We start from the raw sequence: 17,172 nt of genomic DNA, 5'->3' as shown, positions 1-17,172 counted from the left end.
GCACAGACACCAATTTTACTGGAGACATAAAATGGTTAACTACTAGCAAGCAAGCCAACAACTCATTAGCCAGTTGTTAGCTAATTGGCTAACAACAAGTTAGCTTTGTTTGGTATAAAGACTAATAATTAACCCTGTAAACTTCTAAAGCTCACTCATTAGAACTTAAGTAGTGTTCGTTTCTTTATTTCTAAGTTTTTAAAACATTTCTGTCAAGATTGTCTCAAAAATTGAGACACAAAGGTGAGGGCATGCCAAAAATAACAACGTGCTCTCATTTCTTAGACCAGAACAGAATGAACCAATTGATATTTTTGTTATTTCTCAGACTGATCATTTTCAAACATTCAGACTCAGATGTGATAAAATGTAAAATGTGTCCACTGACTGATGATGTGAACACACAATTCAGACCATTTCATAAAAAAACAAGCGTTTTTCAACAAGTTGTGTTTGTTTTTTGTTGATCTTGATTCGTGTCGGTCCTGTTTCTAAGCTGTGATCCTGCCCTCATTTATAAAGGTTTGTTGCCAAACTGGGACATTTTGAGAAAGAAACCTTTTGAAATCTGAGCACTGACGCCAATTTTATATCTTTTAGATAAACTGGAGACATAAAAGTTGTTAGCTAACAAGTTAGCTACAAGTTAACTATTAAATTAACTAATAACTCGTTAGCCATTTATCACCTGACATATTTCCTTCCAGGCAGCCAGACCTTCTGTAATCTTTAAAGTGGTTCTAATCAATAGTTCTCCAGCTTTCTGAAGATCCTTCAGGCAGAAAAAAGGCTCCTAACTCAAGGGATGAACCAGTGTTGTGTCGACACAGAACAGACAACTTAGCAAAGAAGCCGTTTTAAACTGGATCTTTAGGCACTTTGTCACAAAGACACATCATTTGTTCCCATTTCTTTAGCTGCATCTATGAAAAACAGCAAAGAAAACACAGTTTGACAGACAGAAAATAGGATTTCTGCAGCAACAAGGTGATTCCCAAAGAGCTATTAGCTGAAAACTTGGCATATCTCAGCATGGTGAGTCCACCTGAACACCTCCTCTGGTCCTTTACATCAGCCCATATCATCAGTGATGGTGGAAATGTGCTCACTTCCATCCACAGTCCACGGCTGCTTCTCTTCATCCGCTCTGAGCTGCTTTTCTCCTCTTCAGGTGGTTTCTGCACATTTGTTCTTCATTTATTTGTTAAACATGTTTGGTTTCCCTATTCAACATGTTGCTTTGAGTTTTCTGTCCTGAGTCTTTGACGTCTTTCTGGGTCAACCTGTATCCCTTTCCCATCCTTCCCATTGTGTTTGAAGCTGATCCACATTTTAGACACAGCTGACTGGAAACAGCCAACATCTCTTGCCCAGAGCTATAGAGTATATACTCTCTATATATGGAGTATATACTCTCTATATATGGAGTATATACTCTCTATATATGGAGTATATACTCTCTATATATGGAGTATATACTCCATAGCACAGCTCTCGCCTCTCTCTGAGTTGAATTACCTTCTTGGTATCATGATCCTGTCCATCCTTTCCAAGAAGATCAGTTTCCACTCAGACGCAATGGAAATGATGCACAGACAGCGAATCTCAGGCTTTTACCTCTGGACCAATTCTAATGAGCAGGTTCAGGAGATCCTGGTGGAAACTTCCATGAAACTCCAGTCATGGAATACAGCAGGGACAGCCAGGAGAAGCTCGAGGCCTTTCAAGGCTTGGATGGACATCATGTGGAAACAGATGAGTTCATGATGCTGCTTTAACAAGTCTGTGGACTCACCTCTGGGTGGACTGATGATCCATCCTCGTCCTTTTTTACTGAGTTCTTTTGCTTTAAATTAGAATAATTTGCATATTACTTCATTCTTTGAGCCTGTAATAAATGTTTTATGCATTTCAGTTCTCCATCGTTTACGACTTCAAATGTTAAATTTACCAAAGCAGTAAAGCTTTATGATATGAAACAGAGAACAAAGTAAGAGACTTTAGCTTTGATAGGAATGTCCTGGAAATGGTATAAATATGTACCTCCTGGCTATAAATGGACACAGTTCAGTTTGTGCTGCAGCAACAGTTTCAGGCGGCGTAGGTCAGGGTCGTCAGGGTGAGACAGAAACACACTGTAAAGTAATCTGTGGAGGTTAAAAGGGTTTTATAGAGCTGCAGCTCCTCTTTCAGGTCAGCTCGGGTTGAAGTTCAACTATTTTCACCCTTCAGTGAAACCTCGCTGAGCTGAGAGCACAGAGGGCCTCTGAGGAAACATCAACACTCAGTGAAAGCTGTTCTGGAGCCAGAGAAAGACAGAAAGTTTATAGAATCTACAGAAACAGCTTCTGGAGCTTCTCCAACCAGCAGGTTACCTGCTGACAGGTGAGGGTGTCAGGATTGGGTATAAAAGCAGCTTCCACCAAAGGTTCAGCCTCTCCAACAAGGATGGGTCGTGGCTCACCGCTTTGTGCCAAACTCCATCAGAGAATCATCAATAAGTTCAGGAAATATTCCTCAGAGTCAGACTGTAAAGAACTTTGGTCTTTCAGCATCTACAGAGCAGAATATTGGGAACAGATTCAGGGAGTCTGGGGAAGTCTCAGTGTGGAAAGGCCAAGGACAGAAAGCCCTGTTGGATGAGCTCGGAGCCCTCAGGCAGCACTGCAGGAGAAACCGTCAGGCCACCATGATCCATACAGCCACATGGGCTCAGGAGGAGCTGGGAAAAGCATTTCCACTCAACACAGTCCACGGCTGCATCCAGAAATGTGAGCTGAAGCTGCATCACACCAGGAGGAAGCCATATATCAGCTCTGAGCAGAACCACGGCCCAGTTCTCTGGACTCCAGCTCATCTCAGAGGGACAGAAAGACAGTGGACACGTGTTCTGTGGGCAGATGAGTCCACGTTTCAGCTGCTTCTGGGAGAAACTGCTGAGAAAGAGCATCCAGCTGTTCTCAGAGGAAGGTTTAAAGCAGCGTCTGTGATGGTCTGGGGCTGCAGCAGAGTCCAGGGCATGGAGGGCTTCATCTGGGTGAAGGTACCACTGATGCACAGCTGGATGTTGGAGTTCTGCAGAGACAGATGCTGCCATCAAGGTGCCGTCTTTTCCCGGGAGGTCCGTGGTTATTTCAGCAGGACGATGCCAGACCTCATTCTGCAGGACTTCCAGCAGCTTCAGACACACAGAGTGTGTGAGCTCGGCTGCCTGCCTGCAGTCCACATCTGTCTCCTGCTGCAGATGTTGGAGCATCATGAAGAGGAGAACCAGACAACCAGGGACTGCTGAGCAGCTGGAATCTGGGATTCAGCAGGAATGGACTCAGATTCCTGTGAAAAACTCAGTAAAAAGAGTCATTAAAGGAAGCTGAAGGATGGAAACATGAGTCTGGAACAGCTTTTACTGAGTGATTTTGGATTTATTTCCGTTTTCTGAATATAAAGTTTTTCAGTAAAGATGCTGAAAATGACTCAGAAAAACCCCCATCTCAGTTCAAAATGTAATAACCAACATTGATTGAAACCTTTGGGATTCCTCTGAGCTGCACCTGGCAGCTTCTGTGCGCCCCGCGCGTCCCCGCGCCCTGCTGGCAGCGGCTCTTTGCGCGCGGCTGTGGGCTCACGGGAGGCGTCAGCGGGGCGAAGACTCTCCTCATCTGCAGCGAGGCAGATTCCGAGCAACGTGGACCGTCCGCGAGCAGAGAGGTGAGTGAGCTGTCGCGCGCTTTCTTTGTCATTTTAGCTTTTGATCAACCTGCTGCAGTTTTTGGAAAACGGTTTAAGTTAATTGTCATGATGTTGGAGCAGAGCTGCAGTTCGGAGGAGTCACACCGAGAATCCGAGCTGCAGCTTTCAGCTTTAAGGAGAAACCATCACATTCTCTGAGGTGGAGGATTCTAACGTTGTTTCTTTATTATTTTGTCATTTTGTCTGCACTTTTCCAGCAGTTCAACTTTTCCATCTCAGCTGTGCCAAAAGACCTCAGCTTTTCCACTGAGGAGTTTATGTAATAGATCTGAGTGGAACAGCAGCTCGGTCACTCTTCTGTTTCAACACGAATTTGCGCAAATCAAACCAACTTTAATCAATACATTCTGACATATGGAATATTTCTATCTTTATATTTAGCAGAAATTCGAAGCTAAAGTCCTGATCCAGCGCGAATTTCCTTCAATATATCTCCAGGAAAAGAGGGAATAATTGCAGAGATTCACTGAAACATGTTCAAACATGAACCTAAACCCAGAATCTGAGGCAGAAACAGAGTTTTTATCAGTTCTCAGCAGCTTTAAAGTGAATATCTGGTCTGAGCTCCTTTATTCTCCAACACAGCCTGAACCCTCTGAGACAAGCTTTCTGTCATTTCTTTAAGGAGTCTTCAGGAATAGTTCTCCAGGCTTCTTGAAGGACATCCCAAAGCTCTTCTTTGGATGTGGGCTGCCTTTTGTTCCGTTCTCTGTCAGATGATCCCACACTGCTTCAATAATGTTGAGGTCCGGGCTCTGGGGAGGATTCATCCCTCCATAAGACCTGTTGCCACTGATTTTCAGTCCACTTCTTGTGTCATTTGGCACAGCTCAGCCTTTTCTCCCTGTTTCCCTTCCTTAAGAACGGCTTCTTGACAGCCACCCTTCCATGGAGACCATTTCTGATGAGGCTTGGGCCAACAGTAGATGGATCAGCTGAAGGTCCAGATGCATCTCTCAGGTCCTGTCAGGTCACAGCTGGATTTTTTCCTCTTTCTTAAGGACATCACTTTCAGATCCTGTTCATCTGCTGGAGATAGTTTTTTAGGCCTGACACTTCTTCTTTTGTCCTCCACTTGTCCAGTTTCCTCAAATGTTTTAAGGACACACTGCACACCATGCTGAGATATGCCAAGTTTTCAGCTAATAGCTCTTTGGGAATCACCTTGTTGCTGCAGAAATCCTATTTTCTGTCTGTCAAACTGTGTTTTCTTTGCTGTTTTTCATAGATGCAGCTAAAGAAATGGGAACAAATGATGTGTCTTTGTGACAGGCTGCTGGTAACAAAGAGCCTAAAGATCCAGTTTAAAATGGCTTCTTTGCTAAGTTGTCTGTTCTGTGTCGACACAACACTGGTTCATCCCTTGAGTTAGGAGCCTTTTTCCTGCCTGAATGCTTCATAGCTCAGAGTTAAGCGGCTGAACAAAGAAAAAACACATTCCTCTGAAAATGCTCAGGAACAAGGACTGAAGATGAGGGAAAAAGCAGAAAATGTCCAAAGAAAAACTGTGAAAGAGCTTCAGAAAGCTGCAGAACTGTTGATCAGGACACTTTAAAGGTTTCAGAAAGCTGCAGAACTATTGATCAGGACACTTTAAAGGTTACAGAAAGCTGCAGAACTGTTGATCAGGACACTTTAAAGGTTTAAAGCTGCAGAACTGTTGATCAGGACACTTTAAAGGTTTCAGAAAGCTGCAGAACTATTGATCAGGACACTTTAAAGGTTTCAGAAAGCTGCAGAACTGTTGATCAGGACACTTTAAAGGTTTCAGAAAGCTGCAGAACTATTGATCAGGACACTTTAAAGGTTACAGAAAGCTGCAGAACTGTTGATCAGGACACTTTAAAGGTTTCAGAAAGCTGCAGAACTATTGATCAGGACACTTTAAAGGTTACAGAAAGCTGCAGAACTGTTGATCAGGACACTTTAAAGGTTTCAGAAAGCTGCAGAACTGCTGATCAGGACACTTTAAAGGTTTAAAGCTGCAGAACTATTGATCAGGACACTTTAAAGGTTTCAGAAAGCTGCAGAACTGTTGATCAGGACACTTTAAAGGTTTCAGAAAGCTGCAGAACTATTGATCAGGACACTTTAAAGGTTTCAGAAAGCTGCAGAACTGTTGATCAGGACACTTTAAAGGTCTCAGAAAGCTGCAGAACTATTGATCAGGACACTTTAAAGGTTTCAGAAAGCTGCAGAACTATTGATCAGGACACTTTAAAGGTTACAGAAAGCTGCAGAACTATTGATCAGGACACTTTAAAGGTTTCAGAAAGCTGCAGAACTGTTGATCAGGACACTTTAAAGGTTACAGAAAGCTGCAGAACTGTTGATCAGGACACTTTAAAGGTTTCAGAAAGCTGCAGAACTGTTGATCAGGACACTTTAAAGGTTTCAGAAAGCTGCAGAACTGTTGATCAGGACACTTTAAAGGTTTCAGAAAGCTGCAGAACTGTTGATCAGGACACTTTAAAGGTCACAGAAAGCTGCAGAACTGTTGATCAGGACACTTTAAAGGTTACAGAAAGCTGCAGAACTATTGATCAGGACACTTTAAAGGTTACAGAAAGCTGCAGAACTGTTGATCAGGACACTTTAAAGGTTACAGAAAGCTGCAGAACTGTTGATCAGGACACTTTAAAGGTTTCAGAAAGCTGCAGAACTGTTGATCAGGACACTTTAAAGGTTTCAGAAAGCTGCAGAACTATTGATCAGGACACTTTAAAGTTACAGGAAGGTCATAAAGAAATGAGGACTGGATCAGGACTCTGGGTCGGGACTGAACTCGAGCTAAGTTGAATAAAATGAATAAAATCAGTTTACATTGAGGTTATTTTGCCTGCAAAGTCTTGCCAAAACCAACATTTCACAGTGGGATTATTTCAGGGTGGTGACCTGGACTTTAAAATGTGATATCAGCACGTTAAAGTACAACCAATGAGAGGTCATTGCAGTTTGTTCAAGTTTCTGCAGAGAAACTGGATCTGCTGCATGTCGAAGAAGAAGTCCGGTGCAGACCAACTCTCAGGTGTTCTCAGGTTGGAAGAACAACATGTCCCCTTCAGAGTCTTTTTTCATGACTTCATGCAACTCCAGCTGCAGCTTTGAAAGAAAGAGTGAACAGCCCAGCCTGAGTTTCCCATCAGACGTGTGTGGTCTGAGACTTAAACGGCAGCTTTTTTCTGTGAAACCACAACAGGGTCCAGATGTGTGGAGAACAAAAGACACGTTGTGCTCCTCACAGTTTCACATTGAGTGTATTTTTCCATTCAAACCAGACTCAGACTCAGATGTGTGCAGTAAAATATTCACCTCTGCACATAACCGAGGTCAGAAATCCCCCCGAAGACCATCAGGGAGGTGGATTTTCTTCCCACGGCGTGTAATTTTCTTATGCTGCTTGGACATTATGTGGCTCTGACATCATCATTATCTTGAATGTGAAAAACAAACTAAATGACCCCTTTCACAACCTCTCTGACACCAGAACCGTGAAGGCTGCCAGTTCAAAAGCACCGAGCACATTTAATGTTCTGCTAAAACTCATCTCACGGCTTTGGGGAAACAGGCAGCTCGATTGGATCATCTTCTGTGGCTTCTACACGATCACGGGTCCATTTTGAGGATGTTTTTTCCACAGAGGGTTCAGGTTAGACCTCGATGATGTCACACATTTAGGTTTCATTTGGAAAAAAACTCAAGTTCAGACGAGAAAGCAGAATTCCTACAAACGCTGGATCCTGCCGGGCCAGTAACAACACGCCTAGAACCAGGAGAGGACCAATCTGAGCATGCCCAGTACGTCTGAGCTCCACAGCAGATGGATAGCAGCACATCTGGGATTCTGCTGCCCCCACCGGGCCTTTATGATCTCAGATCATCTGACCAGAACTTATCAAACAGGGTTTAAAGTCCATCTCCAGGCACAGAACATCTGTTTGGAGGTTCAGAGACGCCACTGCCGCTGCCTGTCTGCTGTTTCAGGGCAGTTTCAGCTGATTTCTTCTGTTTTTGTTTCAGCATGAAGAGAACAACTTTCCTGCTGGTGTTTGCAGTCATTCTGGGCTTCTGCCAGGCTCAGGTAGGCACATCACCTGTCTGTCCACAGCGAAGGACGGGTTATAGGCTCCCAAACCTTTCATGGTTTAAGGTTCTCAGACCTCAGATCTGTGCTGTTAAGAGCAGGAAAAAGGGAAAAAAAAAGCCTCTAATTATGTTAAAACTGGGTCTGCTCTTATTATTTTCAGGATCATTCTGGAATAATGCACCAACTAATTAAACATGAAGCAGCTTATGAGGAACTAACAGAGTAGAATATATGCAGGGAACATATCTGACATTAACCTGAGAGCCTGTCAGGGTCACTGGACTTTGTGAAGTCCTAAAGCTGTACTTGGGTTTAAAATGTTCATTCAATGTCTCTTACAAATAAGGAACTATGTTTAACTTTAAGCAGCTACAGCTGAAGGGACGTCTAAAGTGTCTAAAGCAAAGCATTCCTGAGCTTTAAACAGCCACTTTAGCTTAATTACGCTTTGTCTTTGGCAAGAAGATTTCTTTTAAAATGGCCCTGAGAGAGCTGAATTTCAGGAGTAGTATGAAGTAAAAGGCAGGATACGATATAAACACCTGGCAAATTTGTAGGTATCTGTAAAAAGTATTAATAAAAGCACAAACAGGGCAGGTGATGCCAGCATTAAATATGAGGCAGCCGCAGCCATTCCTTCATCTGTTGCTTCTTAAAGTCCTAAATGAAGCTGCAGTGCAGTGAAAGCTAAGGGCAGCGTTCATGTGGAACAGGTGAGGAAGCTAAAGAGAGCAAACACTGTTCGATCTTCAGCTGACGACAGGCGACTGAAATGAAGGAACTGCAGGGATATCCGTCTTTGATCGTAGCTAAAACAGCGAATCGTGATCAAAGATAGTTCAGATATTTAGCATCCTGCAGAGCAGCTGCTGCTACAGCCTACAGTCACCAACCAATGAGCTGTTGGCACTGTTGACTGAACCCAAAACAAAGCTGAACACTGTAGATGGAAGCCAGATGAGATGAACGCAACTAAACAAAGAAGCAAACCCGGTTGGGTTGTGGCAGCAGGAGTCGTTTCTGTATGATACGTCCTCCGGCTCCCAGGTGAGTAACAGACGTCATAGAGCAGTGCTTAACCCTAACCCTGACCCTAACCCTACCATGATTCAGAGGGTATAACCATCACACTGTCTGCTTGCATCCATCATGAGGTCACATCCGGGTCATTAGCCTTTTAGATTGACGTTTAGCTGCCTGTAGGTGCTGGAGACAGAGGGACGCTCCTGATCCGATAGCATTTGGTAGCTGGTTCCACCATCGTTGAACCACAGTTGAGACCCGGCCTGTCGGCAGCCTTAGGGACTTGAATCTGACCCGGGCAGCCATGGGCAGCCTTAGGGACTTGAATCTGACCCTGGCAGCCATGGGCAGCCTTAGGGACTTGAATCTGACCCGGGCAGCCATGGGCAGCCTTAGGGACTTGAATCTGACCCAGGCAGCCATGGGCAGCCTTAGGGACTTGAATCTGACCCAGGCAGCCATGGGCAGCCTTAGGGACTTGAATCTGACCCGGGCAGCCATGGGCAGCCTTAGGGACTTGAATCTGACCCTGGCAGCCATGGGCAGCCTTAGGGACTTGAATCTGACCCAGGCAGCCATGGGCAGCCTTAGGGACTTGAATCTGACCCAGGCAGCCATGGGCAGCCTTAGGGACTTGAATCTGACCCTGGCAGCCATGGGCAGCCTTAGGGACTTGAATCTGACCCAGGCAGCCATGGGCAGCCTTATGGACCTGAATCTGACCCGGGCAGCCATGGGCAGCCTTATGGACTTGAATCTGACCCGGGCAGCCATGGGCAGCCTTATGGACTTGAATCTGACCCAGGCAGCCATGGGCAGCCTTATGGACTTGAATCTGACCCAGGCAGCCATGGGCAGCCTTAGGGACTTGAATCTGACCCAGGCAGCCATGGGCAGCCTTATGGACCTGAATCTGACCCGGGCAGCCATGGGCAGCCTTATGGACTTGAATCTGACCCAGGCAGCCATGGGCAGCCTTATGGACTTGAATCTGACCCAGGCAGCCATGGGCAGCCTTATGGACTTGAATCTGACCCAGGCAGCCATGGGCAGCCTTAGGGACTTGAATCTGACCCTGGCAGCCATGGGCAGCCTTAGGGACTTGAATCTGACCCTGGCAGCCATGGGCAGCCTTAGGGACCTGAATCTGACCCGGGCAGCCATGGGCAGCCTTAGGGACTTGAATCTGACCCAGGCAGCCATGGGCAGCCTTAGGGACTTGAATCTGACCCAGGCAGCCATGGGCAGCCTTAGGGACTTGAATCTGACCCTGGCAGCCATGGGCAGCCTTAGGGACTTGAATCTGACCCTGGCAGCCATGGGCAGCCTTAGGGACTTGAATCTGACCCAGGCAGCCATGGGCAGCCTTATGGACCTGAATCTGACCCGGGCAGCCATGGGCAGCCTTATGGACTTGAATCTGACCCAGGCAGCCATGGGCAGCCTTATGGACTTGAATCTGACCCAGGCAGCCATGGGCAGCCTTATGGACTTGAATCTGACCCAGGCAGCCATGGGCAGCCTTATGGACTTGAATCTGACCCAGGCAGCCATGGGCAGCCTTATGGACTTGAATCTGACCCTGGCAGCCATGGGCAGCCTTAGGGACTTGAATCTGACCCTGGCAGCCATGGGCAGCCTTATGGACCTGAATCTGACCCGGGCAGCCATGGGCAGCCTTAGGGACTTGAATCTGACCCAGGCAGCCATGGGCAGCCTTAGGGACTTGAATCTGACCCTGGCAGCCATGGGCAGCCTTAGGGACTTGAATCTGACCCTGGCAGCCATGGGCAGCCTTAGGGACTTGAATATGACCTGGGCAGCCATGGGCAGCCTTAGGGACTTGAATCTGACCCGGGCAGCCATGGGCAGCCTTAGGGACTTGAATCTGACCCGGGCAGCCATGGGCAGCCTTAGGGACTTGAATCTGACCCGGGCAGCCATGGGCAGCCTTAGCGACTTGAATCTGACCCGGGCAGCCATGGGCAGCCTTAGCGACTTGAATCTGACCCTGGCAGCCATGGGCAGCCTTAGGGACTTGAATCTGACCCGGGCAGCCATGGGCAGCCTTAGGGACTTGAATCTGACCCGGGCAGCCATGGGCAGCCTTATGGACTTGAATCTGACCCAGGCAGCCATGGGCAGCCTTATGGACTTGAATCTGACCCAGGCAGCCATGGGCAGCCTTATGGACTTGAATCTGACCCAGGCAGCCCATCAGCCAGTGGAGGTCAGTGAGCAGCTGAGTGACGGCACTTTTTTTGGTGGATGGAAGACCAGATGCTTCGCTGTGCTCTGGACCATCTGTAGGGGTCCAGTTATATCATATCTGTCACACTTTCCAAGAAAAAAAGTTTTACTAAAGTGAAATTTGAATGTTTTCTAATTCCTTCTTTGGGAAACGTACAGCTGGTCAGACTTCATCAGGATCTGTGACATTTTATGCTGAGAGAAAGAGTAAAGAAACACCATCCAGGTATCTGAGAGATGAGCTTAGCTTTTACCCAGAGTGGGAGTGGATCGACTCTCTCTGTACGCCGGCTGTTGTGACCGTTGTCTCTCTGGTTCATCACAGATGGAAACAGAAGGTCCGGAGGAAGGTGCCGAGGAGGAACATGTGGAGCTCTTCACAACACCGAAGACAAAGATGGGCGCCGCCACCTCTGACTTTGGCTACAATCTTTTCCGAGCTCTGGCGAGTCGTGACTCTTCGGCCAACATCTTCCTGTCCCCCATCAGCGTGTCTGCGGTGCTGACTCAGCTGTCCTTGGGTGATGACACAAACACACAACCAGCTTAATCCAAACTTTGGCTTTGACCACCAACACCTCAAAGCGATCGGAATCTGTTTACTTCAGGTGTCCGGCAGACATTCGGAGTTAATCTTCATTTCTTTACCCAGATCTGACTGGTTTTAACCTCATAATCAGGTCCAGTACCAGTCTAAGATGGTAGAGCTGTCTTATAATGTAGAAGGAGAGGAAATCTGCTGCCTGATGGTGATAAGTTACACCAGAAGAAGTTGGCTAACGCTTCATCTTTTCTCCTGCAGGAGGCTCTGAGCATGCCCAGAGGCAGCTGCACAGAGCCCTGAGGTATCACACCCTGCAGGACCCTCAGCTCCACAGCACCCTGAAAGACCTTCTGGCCTCAGTGAAGGCGCCGGGGAAGGGCCTCCGCACCGCTGCTCGCCTCTACATGGCACGACGTGAGTTTACACTGTGAACCTCAGGGATCTCCTCACCCACACTGAACTAGAACCACAAACCTAAAGGGAAATGTTAAGAGAGGGGACATGACGTAGAATCACACTCTACAAAACAAGACCAAGTGCAAGTCCTCCAATCAGTGACCAAACAGATTACACAGTCCCTGAAATACGACCCTAAACAGTACGGTCCGGAGGGAAGAACCACTCACACGAGTTCCCACATCACAGCAAACGTCTTTCTCAAGTGTTCCCAGTTTATGTTGTTTATGCATTTAGCAGACGCTTTTATCCAAAGCAACTTACAGGTAGGCAGATAGGGTAAGGGGGCCTTGCCTAAGGACCCCTACTGGAGGTAATACCTTTCATGCAGGGGATTTGAACCCAGGTCTCCCCCATGGAAGGTGGCAATCATACCACTACACTATCCAGTCCAGAATGAGAGAATGGAGATGCATAACCATGGGAGCATGTGCTGTTTAAGGTCCCTGCATGTCGTTGTGAGCTTTAGAAAATGGTTTGTTCCTGTGGTCTAAATGTAATAAAACGTTTTTTAGACCCTCTTTGGTACCTTCCCACTCAAACATCCTGTAAAACAGTGTCTCACTGATGATATAATCTCCAGATTAATCATTAAAGGCCCGCTGCTCTCCATTTTTACATATATAATCTCTGTAAAGGGAGTTTTCTTTCTCCTTGTGCGGGCTCAGGATGGGGATGTTGGTTTCCTTAGCGACGCACCTTTTCTTTTATTGGCTCCGAATGAATTGGACTCATTTGGATTTTATTTACTGTGATCTGATTGGATTATGATTGCTTGACAATGAACTGGCTGGAATTAGACTGTACCTTTGAGGTGCCTTCAGATGACTTTTGTTGTGGTTTGGTTCCATATAAATAAAACTCAACTGAATAGAGGAGAATTGAATCGAATCTCTGTTCTGAGCTGTTTGAGCAACCATTTGTTCTCAGGACTTCGCCTGAAGCAGGACTTCTTCTCGCTGGTGGAGCAGCAGTATGGAGTCCGACCTAAAGCGCTACTGGGAGGGTCAAAAGATGTAAAAGACGTCAATGACTGGGTGTCTCAGCAGACGGAAAGGAAGGTTCAGCAGTTCCTGACTCAGCCCCTCCCCCGAGTCGCTGGCATCAACGCCGTGAGCGCTGGTTATTTCAAAGGTAGGTCTTCAAATCGTTTGATGTGAAAGTAGAGCTCGGTTCTCTGTGGTTCGGACTCCACGGAGCGCTGCCTTTGGATTAATATCATAAATGAAGTGGGCCCAGTAGAGTGCCTGTGTAGAAATCCCTCCGTTAGCTCTCCTATAGCTGCAAGTAGCCACATAACAGCAGCTATGAGCTAACAGAGCTATGAGCTAACAGAGCTATGAGCTAACAGAGCTATAGCACACGTTCATTCATTCATTCTTCTTAAAGTATTGGTGAAATAAAGACAGATAATGCCTTATTTAGAGGCTGCATCCTCTAAGCCCCGTTCACTCCGTTATATGGATCTCCAGTTATCTAAATATCTTCCGAAGGACGCCGACTTTCACCAAACTGTTCTCAGTGAGCAGATGAACGTATTTCATGCCAGAAATAAGGTTTAAAAATACCGGAGTTCCCCGTTAACTGAAGCCTTTCAGGTCATTTGGAAACTAAGTTGGTTGTAAAAACACAACAAAACAGAAGAAAAAGCATAATTTAGACCTTAGAAAATGGGACAAAGACAACATTTGACTTGTTCTTTATGCTCAGTTTGAATTTGATGTGTTTCAAAACATTTGCAAACGAAAGGTTTTGAGAAGTGGTTTAGTGCCAAATGGAGAAAATCTCACAAACAAAATGTGTAAAAGGCAAAAGGTCAGTAATGATATGGTGAAAAACTCAGTTTAAGTCCAGTAATTCAGTGGCTATGAGATGTTATGAGACCTGCTGCTCTCAGGGTAACTGTGGATGTTGGTAACGGTTCGGGTCTGTGTGAACAGGGAAGTGGGCGACTCGCTTCAGTCAGAGTGGAGCTATGGAGAATTTCCAGGTGGACGGTGGAGCACCTGCTCAGGTTCCCATGATGCAACAGGATAACTACCCTGTGAAGATGGGAGCCGACTCAGACTTGAGCTGCATGGTGAGTGCCAACAAACCAACAAACTACAACAGATCGCTGTACGGACACCTTGTGAAGGGGGGGGGCTTCTCCTCATGCAGATTGCTCAGATCCAGATGCAGGACGACGTCAGCATGTTCGTCTTCGTACCTGATGAGGTCACATCCAACATGACCCTGTTGGAGGAAAGTCTGACTGCTGAGTTCGTCCAGGACCTCTCCATGACGCTCTTACCTGCCAAGGTGCACCTCACTCTGCCTGTCCTGAGGCTCAGCTACTCCAAAGACCTGCTGTCGCTGCTCGGAGACCTTGGTGAGTCTGATGAACCTTTAACCTTTAACCTTATGCTTTAACATGCTAACTGAGGCCTGTAGAGTCTGAGATGTAGCTCTGGGCTTTTTCACCTTGGGGTGAACTTTAACCTTTAGCATGCTAACTGAGGCCTGTAGAGTCTGAGATGTAGCTCTGGGCTTTTTCACCTTGGGGTGAACTTTAACCTTTAGCATGCTAACTGAGGCCTGTAGAGTCTGAGATGTAGCTCTGGGCTTTTTCACCTTGGGGTGAACTTTAACCTTTAACATGCTAACTGAGGCCTGTAGAGTCTGAGATGTAGCTCTGGGCTTCTTCACCTTGGGGTGACCTTTAACCTTTAACATGCTAACTGAGGCCTGTAGAGTCTGAGATGTAGCTCTGGGCTTTTTCACCTTGGGGTGACCTTTAACCTTTAACATGCTAACTGAGGCCTGTAGAGTCTGAGATGTAGCTCTGGGCTTCTTCACCTTGGGGTGACCTTTAACCTTTAACATGCTAACTGAGGCCTGTAGAGTCTGAGATGTAGCTCTGGGCTTTTTCACCTTGGGGTGACCTTTAACCTTTAACATGCTAACTGAGGCCTGTAGAGTCTGAGATGTAGCTCTGGGCTTTTTCACCTTGGGGTGACCTTTAACCTTTAACATGCTAACTGAGGCCTGTAGAGTCTGAGATGTAGCTCTGGGCTTTTTCACCTTGGGGTGACCTTTAACCTTTAACATGCTAACTGAGGCCTGTAGAGTCTGAGATGTAGCTCTGGGCTTTTTCACCTTGGGGTGACCTTTAACCTTTAACATGCTAACTGAGGCCTGTAGAGTCTGAGATGTAGCTCTGGGCTTCTTCACCTTGGGGTGAACTTGCTGGGACGTCCACTCCTGGGAAGATTGACAGCTGTCCTGAATGTTTTCCACTTGTGAATAATCTTTCTCTCTGTAGAATGATGGACTCCAGATAGTTTGGAAATGGCCTTATAACCCTTCCCAGATTGATGGGCAGCAGCAGCTGCTTCTCTGAGATCATTGCTGATGTCTTTCCTCCTTGGCATCATGTTAAAACACACCTGGATGCTGGATGTACCACAGGGATCGTGTCTGGTAAACCTTTAAAGGAAGGTGCACAGAAGGCATCGTTATCAGGATAGAATCTGTTCCCCACCTCATGAAGATGACCCAGGATACTTTAATTCCTCCTCGTTAGATAGATCCTGGTGCAGATTTGACAACCTGGTACAATCACAACTTTATGTTTTAGGGAAGAGAAAAATCTCTACCCTGACCAGGACAGGGAATCCAGGACCTATGGCTGTAGCCAGACCCGGGCCGAGAGGTCTCCAGCAAGCACCAGCTGGATGGGAAGCCCACAGAACCCAGTTGGTACTCAGTCCAGCACCCCTAAGGTCCAGAGTAGGGGTCTGTTGCAATTCCTTAGAGGTTAAGCAGGAGATGCAGTGGGAATCAATGGGAAACAGCAACAGATCTTTATTCATTTTTAAAGCCAGAATCAGATATATTGAAATATTTGAAGGTTTTGCTTGGAAAACACCTTAAAACCTAATTTTCGGTGTTGACTCCCATTTTCTTCCATCGCTCTTTGAAGGTGGCGAACACTTTGAAAACTGTTGGAGACGTTGCTGGAGGTTAGATAACGAACACATTACTCCTGCTCCACTGACTCTTCTGGTGCCAACCAACAAACGAAGACGGACTACAAAACTCACACAAAGCTACAATCGACCCATAATGCACCTCTCTTAAACCCAATCTCTGATGTCATGAGGACTTAACGCTGTTGGACCTTCTCTGTGGAGGTCACTAACGGTTTTATCCTCCCTGTCTGCAGGTCTGACCGAATGGCTGGAGAACCAGGACCTGGAGAAGATCTCGTCTCAGGCCGCTAAGCTCAGCAGCATCAATCACAAGGTCGTCATGGAGATGGCGCCTGAGGGGAACCAGTACCCCTCGGCTTCTTCTACACCCAGCCACCTGACGTACCGCGTGGACCGGCCCTTCCTGTACCTGATCAGAGACGAAGCATCTGGGGCGCTGCTGTTCATCGGCAAGGTGGTCAACCCCAAAGGCCTGACAATATAACGCACACATGCACAGACACTCTTAGCAGGTCCTAGGAGGGATTTCAGGTGTTCACGTTTGTGACGCCAGATGTTTGCGAGGATATTTGATTGTTACTTTTCATGTTGAAACACGTTTGTGTGATCAAGTTAATCTGACAGGACACATTTAAAACACACTTATGACACTCTGACTCATACGATTGTTTTAATCATTTGTGCTCAAAATAATAAATACGACAATGAAATCAAAGATGTTTCTCGTGTTTTTTTGTTCTTAGAGGGGTTGTGTGTCCTGGCAGCTACAGAGACATAAAACTACCCTCTCAGTGGGGGTCCGACTGAGGATTTAAAGTATTCGGCAGCACAAGAGGGAACCTGAGGGTACGGGTGGGAACATCTGGGAGGTCCTCTGACGGAGGAGACTCGTTGTGGGGGTTCTGGTCTGAGAAGGCTGCAGACCCCCAAATGATGAATGAAAAAGAGGGTGGAAGCAGGAAAGAGTGGATGAAGGGATATGAAAAGGGATGAAGTGAGGGATGGGATTAGGTGGAAGGATAAGAAAGGGATGATGGAAGATGGATGGATGAGAGGAAGGATGGATGGATGATGGAACATCTTCCCTC

General features: G+C 46.5%; 1 protein-coding gene across 2 annotated transcripts; it reads left to right on the top strand.

Moving 5' to 3' along the window:
- Positions 1 to 3,627: 3,627 nt before the first annotated feature.
- On the top strand, positions 3,628 to 16,799 carry serpinf1 (serpin peptidase inhibitor, clade F (alpha-2 antiplasmin, pigment epithelium derived factor), member 1). 2 transcript variants are annotated; one of them, XM_072374681.1, is made up of 8 exons: positions 3,628 to 3,708; positions 7,771 to 7,831; positions 11,436 to 11,631; positions 11,913 to 12,068; positions 13,041 to 13,244; positions 14,051 to 14,190; positions 14,271 to 14,481; positions 16,318 to 16,799. In XM_072374681.1, the coding sequence occupies exons 2-8, from the start codon at positions 7,772 to 7,774 to the stop codon at positions 16,566 to 16,568; spliced, it is 1,218 nt and encodes a 405-aa protein (XP_072230782.1). In that variant the 5' UTR covers positions 3,628 to 3,708; position 7,771; the 3' UTR covers positions 16,569 to 16,799. The 2 variants fall into 2 exon arrangements, with proteins under 2 accessions (XP_072230782.1, XP_072230781.1); XM_072374680.1 differs by lacking the exon at positions 3,628 to 3,708 and adding an exon at positions 7,679 to 7,694.
- Positions 16,800 to 17,172: the final 373 nt, after the last annotated feature.

Source organism: Leuresthes tenuis, unplaced genomic scaffold (genome assembly GCF_036924035.1).
Source record: "Leuresthes tenuis unplaced genomic scaffold, fLeuTen1.0.hap1 SCAF_21, whole genome shotgun sequence".
Lineage (NCBI taxonomy): Eukaryota > Metazoa > Chordata > Actinopteri > Atheriniformes > Atherinopsidae > Leuresthes > Leuresthes tenuis.
This window is presented reverse-complemented; position numbering and strand designations above follow the sequence as displayed.